The sequence below is a fragment of the Emiliania huxleyi genome (assembly GCF_000372725.1).
Source record: "Emiliania huxleyi CCMP1516 chromosome Unknown EMIHUscaffold_16, whole genome shotgun sequence".
NCBI lineage: Eukaryota > Haptophyta > Isochrysidales > Noelaerhabdaceae > Emiliania > Emiliania huxleyi.
This window is the reverse complement of record NW_005200982.1, coordinates 1,091,716-1,110,214: the sequence shown is the minus strand read 5'-3', so window position 1 is coordinate 1,110,214 and position 18,499 is coordinate 1,091,716. Positions and strand designations below refer to the sequence as shown.

The 18,499-nt window shown below is 66.0% G+C and overlaps 4 protein-coding genes across 4 annotated transcripts; 2 read left to right on the top strand and 2 right to left on the bottom strand.

Annotated features, from left to right (window-relative positions):
- Positions 1-3,367: 3,367 nt before the first annotated feature.
- EMIHUDRAFT_98970 (hypothetical protein) lies at positions 3,368-5,220 on the top strand (the record flags this gene model as incomplete). The annotated part of the gene is made up of 2 exons (XM_005785648.1): positions 3,368-3,439; positions 4,588-5,220. 2 exons carry the CDS (start codon positions 3,368-3,370, stop codon positions 5,218-5,220), a joined length of 705 nt encoding a protein of 234 aa, XP_005785705.1.
- A 107-nt stretch (positions 5,221-5,327) lies between these two features.
- On the bottom strand, positions 5,328-6,258 carry EMIHUDRAFT_434136 (hypothetical protein; the record flags this gene model as incomplete). The annotated part of the gene is made up of 4 exons (XM_005785647.1): positions 5,328-5,763; positions 5,837-5,884; positions 6,014-6,151; positions 6,225-6,258. Coding segments are annotated over 4 exons (570 nt in total), but the record flags the coding sequence as incomplete, so codon positions are not given.
- Positions 6,259-13,947: 7,689 nt separating this feature from the next.
- EMIHUDRAFT_98968 (hypothetical protein) lies at positions 13,948-14,775 on the top strand (the record flags this gene model as incomplete). The annotated part of the gene is made up of 1 exon (XM_005785646.1): positions 13,948-14,775. The coding sequence occupies one exon, from the start codon at positions 13,948-13,950 to the stop codon at positions 14,773-14,775; it is 828 nt and encodes a 275-aa protein (XP_005785703.1).
- An 825-nt stretch (positions 14,776-15,600) lies between these two features.
- Positions 15,601-16,269, bottom strand: EMIHUDRAFT_434134 (hypothetical protein). The gene has a single exon (XM_005785645.1). The coding sequence runs from the start codon at positions 16,225-16,227 to the stop codon at positions 15,823-15,825; it is 405 nt and encodes a 134-aa protein (XP_005785702.1). The 5' UTR covers positions 16,228-16,269; the 3' UTR covers positions 15,601-15,822.
- Positions 16,270-18,499: the final 2,230 nt, after the last annotated feature.

Below are 18,499 nucleotides of genomic sequence, written 5' to 3'. Positions count from 1 at the left end.
GTCCCCACGCTGTTGCAAGCGATGTGGGCACGCTTCGGCGGCTGCTGGGGGTGGTCGATCCGTGCATGAGCGACGCGCAGGCGGCCGAGGCGTGCTCCGAGCCGCTATTCAGCCCCGCCGAGCCCGCGCCGCCCGCCCTGGCCCGCGGGTGGTCGCGGCATTCGGACCACGAGCCGAGCCTGTTGATCGAGTGCCTCGAGCAGTGCGACGCGCGCACGCTGCGAGCGCTCAAGGCGGTCTCGACGCGGTGGGGCGAGCGAGCGCGCCGCTGCCTGGCGCTTGACACGTGGCGAGCTGCGATGTGGGGTGCGCTCAAGGCGGTCCCGGCCGCCGACGACCTCCCGCTCGCGCAGCGGCTCCGGCTCGTGCCTCTCGCCGCGGTGCGAGATCTCGACCCCGCGGTCGAGCTGCCGGCGCACGTACTGCAGCTAGCAGATTTGCTCGACCCTCCGCTCGGCGACTCGTGGGCGCAAGACCGCGCGCAGCAGGCGGCGGTGGCAGCGCTGTGCCGGGTTGAGCCGCCGGCGTTGGTGCTGCACCTGCCGGCGCTGCTGTGCCTGCTCGCGCACGGCAGCGCTGACGTGCAGCGCGCGGCGGGGCTAGTGCTGAAGGGGGTCGAGCCGTCGGCGCTCGAGCTGCACTCGGGGCCGCTGCTGCACTTGCTCGAGGAGGGGTGGAGCCAGGCGTCGCTCCCTGCACGGGTGCGCCGCACGCTGCCCAAAGGGTGCGGCTCACCGTGCTGCGCCTGCTGGCCAAGGTCGATTCGCTCGAGCCGCGGATCAATGCGCTGCTCTCTCCGTTTCTACGCGCTGCGCTGGCGGGAGGCGTAGACCGTGGGGCGATATCATGGACAGGGAAAAACGTCGAGCGGAGAACCGCGATGTTGTCGCTCTCTGCCCTGACGCCACGGGCGCTCGAGGCTCACGTCGCGTTGGTCCTGCCGCACCTCCATGATTGCGAGCTCGTCCGTGCGCTGCCCCCGAATCGCGCCAGCCGCCAGATGCAGCACATGGCCGAGACGGTGATGCAGAAGCTCGAGCCTCGGGCGCTCGCCTTGCAGATCGAGCCGCTCGTGCGGATCTGCGCGCGTGCGGACGTGGCTGAGGTGCGCAAGTCGGTGCTCCGCCTGCTGGACAAGATCGACGCTGCGCTGCTGCTGCAACACATGCCGACGCTGCTACCCCTGCTGTCTGACTCCGAGCACGGCGTGCAGCGGTACGCGCTCGAGCTGCTGGCGAGGCTCCCTCCCGAGGCGCTCGCGCACCAGAGCGGCGCGCTGCTACCGCTCCTCGCCCATCCGCATCGCGACGTGCGGCGGGCGGCCCTGGGTGCGCTGGAGAGGCTTGAGCCGCGCGCGCTGGACGATCGCGCCGCGGCAGCGCTGCTGCAACAGCTGCAGCACCCGACGTTCGAAGTTCGGCGCGACGCGCTGCGCTTGCTGGGCAGCCTGGACACGCGGCGGCTCGACGTGGGCGCGCTGCTGCCGCTGCTTCGGGACGAGAACTGGGAAGCACGTTGGTTCGCGCTGGAGCTGCTGAGCAGGTTTGGTCCGCAGGCGCTCGCTCCGCACCTCGACGCCTTCCTGCTGCTGCTCGCTGACGATCGCCTTGAGGGCGAGGCGGGCTTCCTGCCGCATTCTCGAGCAGGCAGAGGCGAGACGAGGAAGGACCGCGAACGGCGGCTGGTCCGGGACGCCGCGATTCGCGTGATTGAGAGTTGCACCGCTACCGGATCGTAAATCGACACGCGCGCCATTTCCAGGATGGAGGCCGCGGGCCTCGTCTTGCTCGCCTTCGCTGCCGGGCCGGCGCTGGGTGCTCGCCTACGCTGAGCCGTGCATCTCCATGCCGTTTCCCGCCTCCGTCGGCCTCGATGTACAGTTTACGACGGTCGCCGCGATGCACAGGCCACAGCAGGGCCGCAGACGGGGGCTGTCACGATGTTGCCCCAGGGGCGTACCCCCATTGTATATGTGCGAGAGTGCACGATAATAATGTAGATACCGTAGTAGAACCAAAAACCGAGCGGTCCGGATATTGCGGTGGAGGCCGGGGAGGTGTGCGTGGGCGTGTTGGCTGTTCCTTGTGTATTGGGCAGGCGGGCACAGGCCGGGGGCGCATGGCGGCCGCCGGCGCCGGCGGGGACGGCGGGGAGAGCGGAGCGGAGTCGCCCTCACCTGCTGGTGCTGCTGTAGACAGTAGAGAGCCGGAAAACGGCGCGTGACGCTCTCCCTTCGTGCAAATAAATAAATAAAAACGGACACCTCTCTACTGTGAGATGCAACAAGAACGCTGCTCCATCACGCTGGAGGTGGATGATTATTCTTCGTTGTGACGAGGTTTGGTGAGTGCTGAATGAAAGCGATTGGAGCTTTGTTGAAGCGGTCTGCGTGTGGCGCAATGCACCCAATGCGCACGACTTGCGAATTGCCGTTGAGCGCCGCTCGACAACTGCGCGAAGACCGCTGAACAAGCATCGGCTTCGAGTCCCAAGTGAAGTCCTAAGTGAAATGCGTACTGCGCCGCCTGATCCAGCGCTGCCACGTACCAGTGCGCGCCCATTTCACTTTTTGCAAGAGGTGCACAGTGTTTCCCACCACCGCCTATCCTGCGGCAACCGCCACATGGCGCCGCATATGACACAGATGTCGCAGTTGCTGGTGCACCAGCTGGCTCGCCAGCCATGCTGGAGGACAGCCTCGAGTGCCCATGCCAAGCCATCTCCCCGCACCGAATGTATCGGTAGTTCGTTGAGCGCCTGTGCCTCCTCCCTATTGCACGGCCTGCGGAATCGACCGATGCCGAATAGAGGGCGAACGTTGATTAGCTCGACATCGAACGGGTTCCCAAGGTGCTGAACCGAGTATAGCAAAAACGGATCGATGTAGGACACCTCGCCCAACGCCGGAGGTGCCGTCCACGAGAGGGCTACGGAGCCATGCTGCCTCCGGAGCAGCCTGGTTAGCTGGACTGCCACTACGGCAGGGAAAACCCAGAAGTCGAGCTGTGGGCGCGTCCTGGTGTCGGATGGCCACGGGAAGTTGGGCGTCGAGTGCTTGGCCACGAGACCCAGCTTTGCCGCGAACAGGTCACGGTGGCACGCTTGCCAGCTCTCGAGCTCTGGGTGGTGGGGGGCGTCTGTATAGCGGAGGACAAACGCTGCTGGCCGGGAAAAGATCGGCTCAAAGAAAAAGGGCCGAAAGGCGAACGACTCGGCGTCGACCACCCACGCACGCTCGCACCCTCGCTCATGGGCGTACGCAACCCCGAATAGCTTTTTCAATCCCTGCAGGATCCTTCCCGTCCCAAGAGGATATTGGGAGAGGTTGCGTGGCCCGTGTCGGCCGCACAGGTAGCCGTGTGTTCGGATGCGCAAGGGCCAGGGCTCGTGCGCTCGTTGCAGCAGCCACTGCGCCGACACGGTCTGCACAAACGGGAAGGTGCAAAGCGACGTGTCATTGCGCACTTGGCACGTTGATGCGATGGAATCCTGCCTCCCGCCCGAGTTGGAGACAATCAGGTAGAGCCGCGGCAGGCGATCACGAGCGAAATGTAACATCGACTTGACGAGCAGAGCAGCATGTGGGAGGTGTTGGTCGTGCACAGGCGTCACCATGCAACGCGACATCCCCCTTTGCTCGACACACACACGACTAAGGGCGTAGACTCTACGCCCTTAACACGACATCATGGGCCGGGCGCGAAGTGCATGTTTTGACGACTCGAACCCGCGAAGGTTCCCATTTTAAGTCGAGTGAAGGCGCGACGTACGGACGGCAAACCCCGCAAGGGGCGCCTACTAACCTCGCTTGCGAGGGGCGTGTGGCATGTCTGAACGAACTCGTGAGGGGCGCCTGCCAACCTCGCTTCGTCGAAGCGGCGCTCGGTACCCACACCCACCCCGCCGCATTCGTCGCCGGCGCGCGACACGTTCCCGTCGGCTGGACTGCCCTCGTCGAGTGCGTGTCGCCAACCAAGGCGGAACGCACTCAGGGACAGTGCCGGCGGGACGCGGCTCGAGAGGCGGCTCCCGCGGAGGCACGGCTGGCACCCGTGGCGCGGGGCTCGTCTTCGGAAAGACCAGGATCGCTCTACTGGCAAAGTTCTGGCTGACGCGCGCGCCCGGTCGAGCCTTCGGCGGGCGCGCTGCGGTCGCACGCCTACCCAAGTCATATGCCACGGCGTGCGATCTAGATTCAGCACACGCGCCTCTGCTCGCAACCACTCATCCAATGAACTGTCGTCACCCATGAGTGCGAGTTAGGGCTAGCGGCTGGCCAATAGCCTGTGAGGAGGGCGTCCAAAGACACCTCACAAGACCCCACACACGGTCTCGTCCGTGCCTTGCGGCCGGCGACGAGATTGCTAGAGGCGGAGCAAGCCTGCTCTAGTCTCACACGTTCGCCCCTGTCGCCTGTCTGTGTTGTTGTGCTGTTGTTTGTCTCTTGGCACCTTGGAGTGCTGGGGGGGGCGACAGGGGGGACGTGGCCTGAGTGATGTGTACGCCCACTCAGGATGTGTGGCAGCCCGCTGGCTGTGTGTCTTATGAGCTTGTTTGTGTCTGTGTGTCGCTCGTGCGAGGTGGTAGGAGGGCGGCGGCGGCGTGAGCGACGGCGGCGGCGGTGTGGGGGAGGTGGAGGGCGGCGGCGGCGTGAGCGGCGGCGTCGGCGGTGTGGTGGAGGTGGAGGGCGGCGGCGGCGTGAGCGGCGGCGTCGGCGGTGTGGGCGAGGTGGAGGGCGGCGGCGGCGTGAGCGGCGACGGCGGCGGTGTGGGCGAGGTGGTGGGCGGCGGAGGGGTGGGCGAGGTGGAGGGCGGCGGCGGCGTGAGCGGCGACGGCGGCGGTGTGGGCGAGGTGGAGGGCGGCGGCGGCGTGAGCGGCGGCGTCGGCGGTGTGGTGGAGGTGGAGGGCGGCGGCGGCGTGAGCGGCGGCGGCGGCGGTGTGGGTGGGGTGGAGGGCGGCGGCGGCGTGGGCGAGGTGGAGGGCGGCGGCGGCGTGAGCGGCGGCGGCGGCGGTGTGGGGGAGGTGGAGGGCGGCGGAGGCGCGGGCGAGGTGGAGGGCGGCGGCGGCGTGAGCGGCGACGGCGGCGGTGTGGGCGAGGTGGAGGACGGCGGCGGCGTGAGCGGCGGCGGCGGCGGGTGTGGGGGAGCTGGAGAGGGCGGCGGAGGCGTGAGTCCCGTGCCCAGTGTCGTGCGAGGAAGCTTTGTTGTAAAATTCTTCTGATTTTTCCACGGATAACATCGAAGGCTAAACCGAAGATAAAACAGACTGCCACCGAGTTTCAAGATTCAACTAGAACCCAGAAGATCGCAAAGGCGGGGTCCGTTTTTATTTATTTAACGTAACCCAGTTCCACGTTGACCGTTGACGATGCAAACTCGTAACGTACGACGTCGTCTCTCGGATCTAGGAATTCCTATGAGAGGGGCGTGAAACATAATGTCTCGGCAAGGCACGCCGTGCGGTGGGTGGACCCCGATCCCCAGCAGCCAAGAGTGGCGCCGGCCCGCGCCGCTCGCGCCCGCTCCCTCACACGAACGTGGGCAGGACGCGGATCTCGTAGAAGCCCACCTTCGGCTTGTTCGGCTTGCCCACCACAGACTCCTCCACCCACACGCTCAGCTGGCGGGCGAGCGTCGGGCGCGCCTTCCGCGGGGCCGACCCCTGCTCGGCGGGCGGGAAGAATCCGGGGGGCGGCTCTCCCCAGTTGAGCTGGCCGTTGCCGAAGCGCGAGTTGACCGCCACGGTGTGCGCCTTGTCGGACGCCTGTTCACAGTGTGCAGCCGCCGTGAAGAGGCGCCGTTCACAGCCTCGGCGTGGCGCGTCTTGAGGGCGGCGCCTCCGCGTCCGCCTCCGAAGCGGCGGCCGAGTCCGCAGCCTCGATCACCTGGTTCACAGACGAGGTGGCGTGAATGACGCGCGGGCAGCACGGGGAGAGGAGGAAGAGCCCATCCTAATCTCTTGGCTTGCATCTCGGCTGCATCTCGGCTGCATCTCCGCTACGGCGGCCGACCACCTGCAGCATGGTGCACGGCGGGAAGAGCACCTCCTCCTCGCCGGCAAACTGCGAGAGGAGCGAGATGTCGGCGCCGTAGTGGAAGCCCGTGTCCGTCTCGCGCGAAGGGCGGAGGCTCCACAGCACGTTGGGGCCCGCCTGTCCACAGAACAAAAGCGTGAAGAGACGCCGTTCACATCCGAGCGGCTCCACAGACTATTAAGGCCCAGGCCTCGTCCATGTAATGCACTGGCGTGGCGCGGTTGCACGAGGTGGACATGAACGCGGTGTCGGTGGCACAGACCATGCCGAGCTCGCCCCGCACCCAGAAGGAGTCCGGCAGCTCGCCTGTTGACACGCAAGGCCTGTGAAGGGAGGCTGTTCAGCTCGCTCGCCCCGCACGGTCTCTGGCAGAGCTCGCCGCGCACGCCACGGTACAGCGGAGAGCTCGCCTCCTCGGGCAGCGTGATGGCGGAGAGCTTGCGGATCGCGCGGCAGAGGTGCGACACCGTGGCCGTGTACGTTGCCTCCGGGTGCGTCGCAAGCATGCGGCGGAAACCGCCCTAAAGGTGGATAGTGATCGATGAATGCCGAGCCGCGGCGCGGGTGGCGTAGTGTACGAAATCGCCGTAGTGTAGGACGACATGCTGCCGATCGCGCGGAGAAAGTGGTTGACAACCTGGTACGCCGGGCCGGAGTACAGCCGCACCGCGAGCACCTCCTCGCGCGTGAGAAACGCGTTGGCCTCGCTCGGCATTGGCGCGTATGGGTCGGCTGCCTTCAGCTCCACGCGCCGCTTTGCAATGTGGTCGTTGATTCGATCGCAAAACTGCTGCAGGGTCACGCCACCGTTGTCCTTGTCACGCGTCCCGGGCGTCTTGTCTGTCGCAGGGACGGCTGGTCCGTTGACATACTCCCACTCCTCGCGTAGCGTGTACGACGCGCCCTTGTAGTCGGTCCACGCGTAGTCGCGCGTGAACTCCTGCTCCAGAGTGAGCAGCGGCCGTGTGATGATGTCGTCGAGGCCCTTGACGAACGCCTGGCGCGACGCATACTGCAGCGAGACGGGGAGATCGGCCATCTTGCCGCCGTTGGCGCTAGTGCTCGCCACGCTCGGCGCCTAACCTCGGGCAATCTCGAGGTGAGGGGGGCTCTCGGACCGCCTCGTCGGTGCTGCCTCCATGCTCAGCGCCTTGAAGGTCGCCGTTACGACGAGGAGGTCGACGCCTGGCCTCGTCTCTCCGTCCGGCGCGAGCCAGCTGCCCGCGGGCTTGATCTCCTTGAGCCGGAAGAGCGTGTTGGGCGGGAAAGCGCCCGAGGTCTGCTGCCGCAGTGAGAGGCTTGCCCGGCGAGAGAGCGGCTCCGGCGGCTCGGAGGACGACGACCGCCTGTCGGCCGACGCCGACGCCGACGAGAAGCGGGCGAGCAGAGGCGCGCTCACCGCCGCCAGCTTCTCTCCGATCGGGCCGAAGCTGGCCGAGAGAGGCGAGGCCGCCGAGACAGGCGACGCCACAGACATGTCCTTGCGGGAGGGGGTGGAGCGGCGAGAGAGGCGGGGCTTCTCGACCGTGATCTGCTTGATGATGACGGGCGAATGGTCGCCCTGCAAATTGCTCTCCGCTGCCTCGAAGCACACAATCGGGCCGTCCACCGCCACAAACGCGCCTACACGAAAGGCCCGACAAGGGTCTGCGAGACCGGCCCGCGCGCCTGGGCCGTCGACCGTTGGAACGCGCGCCGTCGGCGTACACGCGGTAGCCCTCCTCGCTGAAGCAATCGACCCGGTCGTTCGCCCTCACCAGCGTCTCGGAGAGCAGCCCGCGGAAGCCCGCCTCGTCGGGCGCGCGGAGGTTGCGCCAGCGCGCGTCGCCCTCCTGCAAGCCATACTTGCCCTCCAAGTTCGTGTAGAGCAGGGGCGGCAGCACCGAATCGGCAAACGGCCCGTCGGAGTCGCCCTCCACCGCCGCCCGCACTGCCTGCTTCTGCTGCCAGTCCTGCTGCTGCTTGCGGAAGGTTGCGTGGAGGGCGTCGCAGAGGGCGTAGGTGGAGCAGGCAAAGTCCTTTCGCCCCTCGCGCATCGCTGCGCCGAGAGCGCCCTTGACCGACTGCAGCGCGTGGTACGTCTCCGCGTGCTCGCGCTCCATGCCGCTGGCGACACTCTCCTGGATGGCGCTATCGAACCTCTGCAGCACCTTTGGGAGAGGCTTGTGCCGCTCAACCCACTCCTTGGTGCCCCGCTCCTCTCTCCGCTGCGACGAGCGCTCCCTTAGAGAGCGCTCCTGGAGCGACGTCGTAGACGGCTCGGTGCCGGAAGAGACGCGGGGGCGGGCGGGCGGCGGGCTCTTCGACGACTCGGCGAGGCCCTCGGTGAAGCGCAAGTACTGCTCCGCCCGCAGCGCCACCCACTCCTCCTTCCAGCCGGTCTTGTACTCGTCAGGCGGGTCGCCGATGCAGTCGCGCAACGAGCGGAGGTAGCCGGTGCGGCTGAGAGGGAGGCGAGAGGGGGTGAGACGGCTGCGCGTCGCAGGCGGGGTGGCAGAGCGCCCACTGCGCCTGGTAGGGTTGAACGTCGGCGTGAGCTCGGCCACGAGATTGCGCGCCGCGGCCATCTTGTCGCGCAACTCGAGCAGCTCGGTCCGCGCCCGCCGCAACTGCACGTCAGAGAGGAACCTGTTCACATCCGCATGGTGACGGCACGGTTCACAACTGCCAAGCTGAGGCAGCCGGAGACGTACTTGCCAAACACCCACTCCAAGCGCGGCGGCAGCCACTCCAACCCCTTCTCGAGCCGTGTCGAGGAGGGCTGCAGCGGCGGCGCCTCGGAGCTAAAGTAAAAGCTCGCGCTCGGGTCGAAGAGGCCGGGCGTGTCGAGGAGGGCGGAGAGGCGGAGCAGGCCAGCCGCTCCGATTGACCATAGCCGCTCGGGGAACTCTGCCCAGAAGCGGTGCCCGCCCCACTTCTCGACGGCCTTGTCCCAACCGGGCCCCTCCTGCTGCAGCACCTCGCAGAGCGTCTGCCGCACAAGCGGCCGCAACTCCTCCACCGACAGCCACCGCTCCGCGAAACCCAACTCGGCGACGTCGGCGAAACTCGACATGGCGAGCACACCGCCGCGGATCGGCGCAAAAGGGAGCAGCAGCGGCCCGTGCGCGTCTATCAAACGGCGCAGCCGGGCGTACGACCCTTCCTTCGATGGCCAGGGCGGTGCAGACTCTCCCGGGCTGCTGCCGCCGAAGCCGCCGCTACCGCCCTGGACCGTCGCCTCTGACGCGCTGAGGCGCGCCGAACCGAGGGACTTGAGGCGCGCGTCCAGCGCCTGCGGGCTCGAGGACGCCTTCTGGGCTGCCTTGCCGGCCTCCTGGCCGATCGCCGCTGCCTCATTGCCTCTCTTGTCGGCGAGGATAGCGTCGCTGGCCGCCCTGCCGGCGGCGTCGGCAGCGTCGAGAGAGAGGCCATCGTCGAGCGCCGCTCGCGTCGCCTTGCCCGCCGCCACGTCTGCGAGGAAGCCCCTCTGCGCGCCGCCTGAGCCGAGTGGCATCGAGACGGGAGGCGTCCCCGCCTCTGCAGTCGACATGCCGCGGATGCCCACCTGCACAAGGGCCACGGACGTTTCATGGCTTTCTAGACGCGTCCTGGACACGTCCTCGCGACGAGCTCGCCTGCACAGAGGCGCCGCCTGCCGCGAGCAGCTGGACGCAATCGTAGCCCTGCTCCGCGAAGGCGCTGCCGAAGAGCTCCTTCGCCGCCGCCCACTCCCACCGCGCCTCGTTCACGCCCTCGACGATTTGGAAGGAGAGCGTGGCGGGAAGGCTGCCGTCTGCCACCTGATGCAGAGGGGGTGAGTGCGCAGCTTCACAGTCATCATGCTAGAATGCATGAATGAATGAATGAATGAATGAATGCACGAATGCACACTATCAAACTATTAGCTTAGCCTAATAATTAGCATATACCTAATAATAATATTATTATTATTAAGCTCATCTTAGCATTTTAACGAAACTGATTAGTGTAAATAGGCTAAAGATGCAATCAGGCTAATTATCAGGTATGTGCTAATAATTAGCACATTATTAGGCTAATAACTTGATAGTGAACGATGCATGCATGAATGAATGAATGCATGAACGCGCAACACGCCTTTGGCCACGTCAGGCGGCAGAATCGTGCAAACGCGTCCACCTGTGCCGCGCCGACGTCGTCGCGGTCGCGGATCTTTCGCACGCCCCCCGTGGCGCCGAGGAAGACGACGCACGTCTCGGGCGGGTGCGCCTATGAATCATGAACAGCTGGTTTGTATCAAACAGAGCGGATCAGGGCCGGCTGCTGGGTGGGTGTGCGCCTTCCGAAACGCCTCCGATCCCGCGCCGAAGGAGCGAAGGGCCGCGGCCAGCAGCTGCAGGAAGTTTTCGAAGGCGTCCTTACTGCCGTCCTTTATCACGTCGCCGAGCGCCAGCGACTTGCCATCCGGCATCCGCAACCTAGGAAGAGCCGCACCCATTCAAAAATAACTGCTCAGCCGGCGCTGCCCAACGACATGCCATCGAATCTCGAGGAGGCGAGGCGGGGGTGGGTTTGCGGGAGAGGGAGAGGGAGAGGCGGCGGTGGCGGCGGGGGAGGCACGGGAAGTGGGTCGCAGCTGCACCGTGAGCTCCGCTGTCGCGTCACGCCATCCTCGCCGATGCAGAACTCGAAAACCTCGGTATGGGCGGAGCCAGCATCGACCACAAACTCCGAAAAGGACGACATTGGTCCCGTGCCGACCGGCGACGGCTGCGGCGACGGCTGCGGCGACGGTGACGGCGACGGCTGCGGCGGCTGCGGCTGCGACGGTCCGCGGCGGCGGCGCCTCTCCAGCAGCAACAGCACAAAGACCGGCAGCACGAGTAGAAGAAGGATGGCGCCGAGCAGAGGCAGCGGGCTCGAGCCCGTGTTAGACGCGGAGGCGACGGCGGAGTCGGAGGCTGCGCGAAGCACCGGGCGCGATGCGCGCCTCCACCACTGCTCCATCGGCACTAGTTTATCTCGCTTCACACATCCTAGTATCCGAGTGAGGATACATTGGAATGGTAAAAGGGTCCGTCATGCGTACGAGACTCGTGACTCCACACATGGAGAGTACTCACGGTACGAGAGCACGCTAACATCCCCTGGGGTCCTGCCACTAAAGGCGGAGGGTTGGGACTCAATCAGCTTGGACGAACCACAGGTCCGGAGGAATCCTCGACGTCCTGTGGCCGGCCGCGTCGCCGAAAGGGTTCGCGCCTCAGACCCAGACTAAAGAGAGGGGCCGGCGTACACGCCCGCTCACCCCTTCGACACAGCGCTGTGAATAGCGCTAACGCCGACGGCGCCTCACGTTCTCCTTCTCGGAGCCAGCAGGCTCAGCGACGGCGAGGGCCCCTGCCACAGAGCCCCAAGACTCGATGGGCGGCAAGGTTGTAGGCCGCTCCTCGCTGCCGAGAACGGCGGTGACGTATGAGAGGTCGCCACGCGAGGGCATATCGGCTACGTTAGCCTCTGAGCGCACGTAGACCATCCACACATCGGCTGACAGCCCGCTGACCAGCGCCCAGAAGCTGTGGACGACGCGCGCCGAGTCATCGGAGCTAGAATAGCCCTTGACGATGGACGCGAGAGCCGACGCGTTGTCGATGAAGTGAAAGACGCGACGGTCACGGAAGACGTCCGGCATGGAGTAGTAAACGGCAACGGCTGCGAGGAGCTCTAGTTGGCCGATGTACTGGAGGCGCACAGCAAAGAGGCGCATGAAGTCCTCCGGAACGGCAAGGGAGGAGTGGTACCATGACCCGCCCTCGCCCTCATCGTCGGGGACGAAGACGACGAAGCCAATCCGAGCAGGGACGTCCTCGGAGGGCGACCACATCGCGTCTGTCCAGACTAGGACGGGCTTGCGCCGGCGTCGCCGCCGAAGCAAACAGATCGTCCTCGGCCGCAGGCGAGACCGACCACTAGTGTCGGCCAGAAGCCCGCGCAAGAAGAGAAGAGCGCGACGCAGCGACTCTGGGAAGCTGGATCCTCGGGACCCTTGTGCAGCTCTGTACAGGGGCTGGAGGGCGGCACGCCCGAAGCGATAGGCAGACCAGCACACTGAGAACTGGAGCTGACCGCATAGCTTGGCCGCGCCTCGCGACCCGTCGAACGAGCCCGCGGCCAAGATGGCATCTATCGCCTCAGCAATCCCTTCCACTCGCGCGCTCGAGACGGAGCAACGAACCAGCCGACGGGTCGAGAACGAACTAAAGTCGTGGACCACACCTAAGTAGGTGTTCACCAGAGCAGCCAATGACGATTTATCGTCGCCCACGTTGGCGCCCGAGAAAGGGAAGCCCAAGAGGGCTGAGAACTCCCGCAGAAAGAACTGGCCGCCGGCCGCAAACGAGGGCTCGCATATGGCGAAGTCATCGAAAAAGTGAGAGCCCACGACGGGGAGAAGCCTCACAGAGGCGCGACAAATAAACTCGGCGAGTCTATTGAACTGTATGACGGCCGATTTCAATCCAAAATTGAAGCCTTGTAGGCGAAAGAAGAAGACCCTGCCAGTGGACGGATCCAACTGGGCGAAGATCGTGTACCACGGTTGGCTACACGGCACGCGTCGATACGCGGCCTCGATGTCCTCGGTTCCTAGGAGCATCGAGAAGGAGGCTGCCTCGCCGACTAACTCGGCAAAAAGCGCGGCAGCACGAGCCGGAAAGTCGGCCGTGTCCGTGACGAGCCGCTCAAAGAGGGAAGTAGCAGCATTGTGAAGGCTGTCACGACAGTTGTCACACGGTCGAAGCTTGCCTTTCTGCCATACGCCAAAGCGCATCGAGCATCGCCAAGCCTCACGACCACCGAGGTGGCCGTCGATCTCTGCGACATCATCGATCGAAGCGACAGAACCGATGGGAGACGCCCAACCATCGGTAACCTCCTTCTGAGTCCGATCCCAGAGAGCGACTAGATCGGGTCGCTTCTCGGGTTTGCCACGGAGAGCGAAGAGGCTCTCAGCGACCTTGCGATTCCAGTCGCCGTGTGCAAGCTCGTCCATCGCCACCGAGGCAGGCTGCTCGTACTCGCGAAAGACACCGCTGTCTGGACAGCCGCCGACGCATGGGGCGCCAAGGACTAGGTCCTCAAAGAGTCCCTCGTCAGGCCATCCAATGGCGTCCGCAACACAGGACGCGAATGCATAATGAGGAAGAGGCGGCTTCGCTTCGCGAAGGTGAGCTGGCGAGAAACCGCCAAAGTGTGTGGACCAGCCGAGCAGATCAGACGCAACCTTCGCTATCGAGGAGAGTCTCCCCTTTCGGAGGTTGTGAGCGTTCGAGCCAGACGCAACCAACCACTCCGCCGCCGCCCGCACGTCATCCGGCAGGGACGAGTGAAGCTGGTCGAGGGGGTGAACCATGCCCATAGCCTCAGATATCTGAGAGGCGACCTCCACGGCACGAGCGGCTGGGAAATCGGCCGGATCATGAGGCATGCGCGCCTTGGCTTGTAGAGCCCAAGGCTCGGCCGCTGCCGTCGGCCGACGGTGGCCGACACAGAGCGCGAGCGCCGACAGGATCGCGAGCGACTTTGTGTAGACCTTGGAGGAGCGCATGCGCTCGCGCTCGGAGCGAACTTGTGCCAGCATGGCTGCTCGAGAGTCGTCAGGCGTGCTGGCTGGGAGAGGCCAAGGACTCCTGGACGGAGAACCAAATTTCGTGGCGGCGTGATAGAACAAGCGCCGTAAAGAAGAAATTCCCGCACTGAAAGAGAAGCGGACGACATCTGACGGGGTCGATTGGACCGGCAGCTGGGCGAAGGGCCAGCTTCGCCAGCTGATCAAGCAACTCCGCAACCTCGCCGAGGCGGAGGAGAAGGCGCGGGCCCTGCTGGTCTCTTCCTCGACGACGCTCCCGCAGACGCCAACCGAGGCGAGCGGAGGCAGGGCGCCGGCTGCCCCGATGCCCGCTCCATCCCGTACAAAGGAGGAGAAGGACCTCGAGAAGTTCGCCTCCGCGCGGGTCTGGTGGCAGGCCCAGCGGGCGGCTCCCCGCGACGCCTACCACCTCCCGTCCAAGGATATGGTAGTCGCCTTCTCGCCGTATGACAACGGCGAGGCTCCGCCGCCCCTTCCGCAGCTCTCCAAGGTGGTGGCGGCGGGGCGGCAGCAAGAGGTCGCCAAGGGGCGCGAATCGCCACTGGGAGACCTCATCAGTGCCCTCCTCGCGCTGGCCATCGCATACGCGGGCCCGCTGCCGGCGAACGCCACACTCGCCGACTGCGACGAGGCGACCCTCGACGTGATGGACACGATCACGGGCGAGACGGAAAAGCGCGCCCCGGCGCTGAACTCGTCGATTGCGGACCTTGCGGTAGACCGCGTCGTCGCTGCGCTCGGGCCTCTGGCCCCGAGCCAGCAGGAGGAGTATGCGAGGTCCATCTGGAATGAGCTGATCGCGCAGCATTCGGCGCGGCGCGGAAGCCTGACGGCGGCGCTAGTCGCCACGATGGCTTCCGCCGAGCTCATCGCGGCTCGCAAGGACAAGCGAAAGGCGCCTGCGCCGCCGAAGAAGGACGTGGCGCAAGCCGCGAAGGAGCCCACCGCGAGCAAGGGGGGGAAGAAGCCCCGCCAGCCATCGTGGGAGGGTTTGCCCATCTGCCCCACCTGGAAGAAGGACGGCGCGTGCCACGCGTACCGGCAGCGCAGGTGCAACGAGTACCGCCACCCGCCCGAGATGAAGAAGAAGACGGCGGAGCGCTCGGAGGCGCCCGCGGCTAACGAAGAGTAGGGGCACGCATGGCGCCGCCCAGCGCGTTGGCACGCCGGGAGACGCGTGTGACCTCGGCAGAATGATCATAGGTCGGTGGTGGTGGTGAACAAGCACCATCGCCGCCAGCGCTCCCCGAGCGACGTCGACATCCAGCGGGGCTCGCCGTTCGGTAACCCGCTGGTGATGAGAGGAGAGAGAGAGAGGGACGCGGTCGTAGACGGCTACCGAGAGATACTAGAGGAGAGGGCGACGGCCAGTGAGGCTGCAGGGCGCCGCTGCCCGCCGTTGGCGGTCGACGAGGGCGCGAGAGAGGTCACCCGAGAGCGGAGAGAGGATGCGTTCGCAGGAGTGCTCAAGCGCATGTTGGCTGGGGAGCAAATCCGGCTGGTGTGCGCATGCGCGCCGAAGCGGTGCCATGGCGACATCATCGCGGCACGTCTCCGCCGCATGATGAGAGAGATTGTGGACTAGATTCGACGAGAGCAGTCTTGTGTAGTACGAGTCGACCCCACGTTGGAGAGGGTGGGTGGGAGAAAAGAAATCTGTGCTGCCGCCGCTCTGGCGGTCAGCAAAAGAGGAGCACGCTGCCATGCAGAGCGCTCGCTAAACGAGGCGGTGAAAGACAGGCGCGTCCTAGACGCCATAGCGTCCATGATAAATAAAACCACACGCAGCGAGCTGCGAGGTCCGGGGAGAAGATGGAAGTGTCATGGAGGTGAGTCCTCGTGTGAGTGGCTTCGAGAAACTAGTGGCCTTTCACGAGTTGGGGCCCCCACCCCAATCGTTATCGGCGGACTAGTTTATCTCGCTTCACACATCCTAGTATCCGAGTGAGGATACATTGGAATGGTAAAAGGGTCCGTCATGCGTACGAGACTCGTGACTCCACACATGGAGAGTACTCACGGTACGAGAGCACGCTAACATCCCAAAGCAGAGAGTGGAGGAGCGAGAGCAGAGGGGACTCGACACCCAATGAAGACGAAAGAGAGGGACGGATGTGCGCGACAGCCCATCAGGGACGCGGGACGAGACCCGACGAGAGAGAGGGACGAGGCCCGCGCGCTACGGCGCCGCCGGAAGATCGACGAGAATGTCGTAGTCGGAGCGGTCGCCAGGAAGATCGGTCCACGGCCGCCCGAAACGCGCCAGACCACGGCGAACGGCTAGAATCCACCGACGCCGCACACGAAGCTGCGCCCGGCGGCGGCCCTCGCGGTTGGCGCCCGCCGTGTACCGAACACGCATGCTCTGGTCGTCAGCAGCGACGGCCGGAGGGGCCGCGACGCTCGGCGCAGCGCCCGCATGGCCGCGCCGCCGCGGAGCGAGATGCGCGATAGCGCCCTCGAGCGTCAGCTCGCCGTCGCCGCTATTGGCGTGGGCGCGGCGACGCCAATGGCAGATCTCATTCTCGTCCTGAGGCGTGAAGGCGATGTCGGGCGGCGCGTGGTGAGAGACGACGGCCCCCATGTCGGCTGGAGAGCCGTGAGACGAGTGGGGCGTGCAGCCGAGCTCCGACCACCGCTCTTGGCCCATGCGCAGCGGCGGCTCGGACGAGAGCACGTAGAGCGAGCGGACTGCGTGCGCCTTGGGGGCGACGCGGCCGTCCACGAGGAAGTCGGAGGCGTAGCGGACGTCTCCCGCGTAGCCGCGCGGCGCCGCGAAGGCGGGCAGCAAGTATGGCCGGCCCAGGAGGGCGGCTCGGTGCTCGGGCCACCATGCCCACGCGCCAAGGAAGCCTTCCGCCGGAAGGTACACGTCGATCGGCGCGCCGTCCTTGGAGAAGGAAGTAACGAGCATGACGCACTGCAGGTCCTCGAGGGGACCGATGCACGCCCGGAGGATGTCCACCATTCGAAGACTCGAGAACAGCCCCAGTACGATCGACCGGGCGAAGAAGCGAGCGGGCGTGTCGACAGGAGACGCGGCCAACTCCTCGAAGTGGCAGTAGACCTTGATAGGAAGAGAGCCCGAGCGGCGCTCGCGCCGCAACTTCCTCCCCGGCGGCGCTGCGGCCTCCGCCACCACGGACCCGATGGAAATGGGAAGCCCAAGGTGGCGAGCTAGGAACAAAAGCCCGGAGCGCACCCCGTCACGTACTGTCGCCCCGCCCTGCGATCCCCTGTTCGCCGAGCGCGCCTTCGCGTCGACCCAAATCAGAAAGCGGTTAAGGAGGACAGGCGAAGCGGGGAGTCCTCCATCCGGGAGGCCGCGCTCGAGGGCGAACTCCCTCAGCCGCTCGAGCGAGCGCCTGGCGTTGCCGAGGACAGCGCCGTCCGCCCCACCCTTGAGCTTGACGGTGGCGACGAGGGCCTCCATCCTCTCGGAGTCGTCGGGGACTTGGGCGAGGCCTTGCTCGCCCCCGAGGAGGTCGAAAACAGAGGACGGAGGCAGCTGGGCGGCCAGCCATCTCGCGGCTCGATCCAGCTGGTACGCCTGGACGTCGGCGTGCGAGGACATCGCCTCGCGCTCCTCGGCTGACGCTCGCCGCCTCTTCCCGCGTTGGGAGTCGCCCGACGGGCCGACGGCAGAAGATGTTCGTTGACGGCACGAAATGGAGGGCTGCGCGGAGGGCGCAGGCCCCAGGCCAGCGGCCCCGAAAGGACGGCCGCGCGCCGTCAGCTCCGCTGGGGGAAGAGCGGAGGCAGCCACGCTAGCCCTCGATGGCGCAGGGACGGGGCCCGAGGGCGCGAGCCTCGCGCCCACCCCCGGAACAAGGGCGGGCGTAGGTGTGCGGCATCCGATGCCCGGCGGCCTCAACGCGGCGCGCATCGGAAGTGCGCCGGCCGGGACCAGGCGCTCTCGGGATGGCCTGGCGAGAGGCGGTGCCCGTCCCGTCAAAGGGGCCGACCTGCGCGTAGCCACGCTTGGAGCTGTAGCCAAGCCGAACTGCGGCGGCAAGCGTGGCCGACCGGAGGCGCCACCAGGAGGCGCCGCTGGCTGAAGCCTGACCGCCCGAGGCGGCTCGTGGCCGATCGGCCACACGGTCATGGAGAAAAGAAATCTGTGCTGCCGCCGCTCTGGCGGTCAGCAAAAGAGGAGCACGCTGCCATGCAGAGCGCTCGCTAAACGAGGCGGTGAAAGACAGGCGCGTCCTAGACGCCATAGCGTCCATGATAAATAAAACCACACGCAGCGAGCTGCGAGGTCCGGGGAGAAGATGGAAGTGTCATGGAGGTGAGTCCTCGTGTGAGTGGCTTCGAGAAACTAGTGGCCTTTCACGAGTTGGGGCCCCCACCCCAATCGTTATCGGCGGAGTAGTTGTTGAAGGTTTGGTTGAAGACCTGGAGCTCAGGGCCTCCACGCGGCCGACAAGACTGGGCCACCGGATAACCCTTCGGTCCCGATGCTCCGCCGTCCGGTCGTGCGCGCCGCCCTCGCGGTTCTTGGCGGCTCCTCCACGGCGGCCGTCCGCAGCAGCCTTCACGCCGCCGCTCCCTCCGACGAGTCGCTCAGCGCTCTGTGGGGAGCGGCGATCGACGGGATGATAGCCGTGCCGGGTGCCGAGCGAATCGCCGCTCCAAACGGGGTGCTCTACCTCGCGCCTCTGCCGCCCGGCGCGGCGCCGCCCGAAGGTGTCGAGTAAAGGTTCTGGCCAAGAGCGCAGTTTTCGCGCTCACCGCGCACAATCCGATGGGCGAGGCGGCGCCCGCGGCTGTAAACCGCGAGGCGAACCGCAAGCTGCAGGCCGACATTGCCAGCCTGCGGCCAGTCCCGCGCGCGTGGTGGCACAGCTTTGGCT

What these genes read in the sequence shown, in the direction of transcription:
- EMIHUDRAFT_434134 (XM_005785645.1), bottom strand. Translation starts at nt 16,227, where the DNA reads ATGGGGGCCGTCGTCTCTCACCACGCGCCGCCCGACATCGCCTTCACG.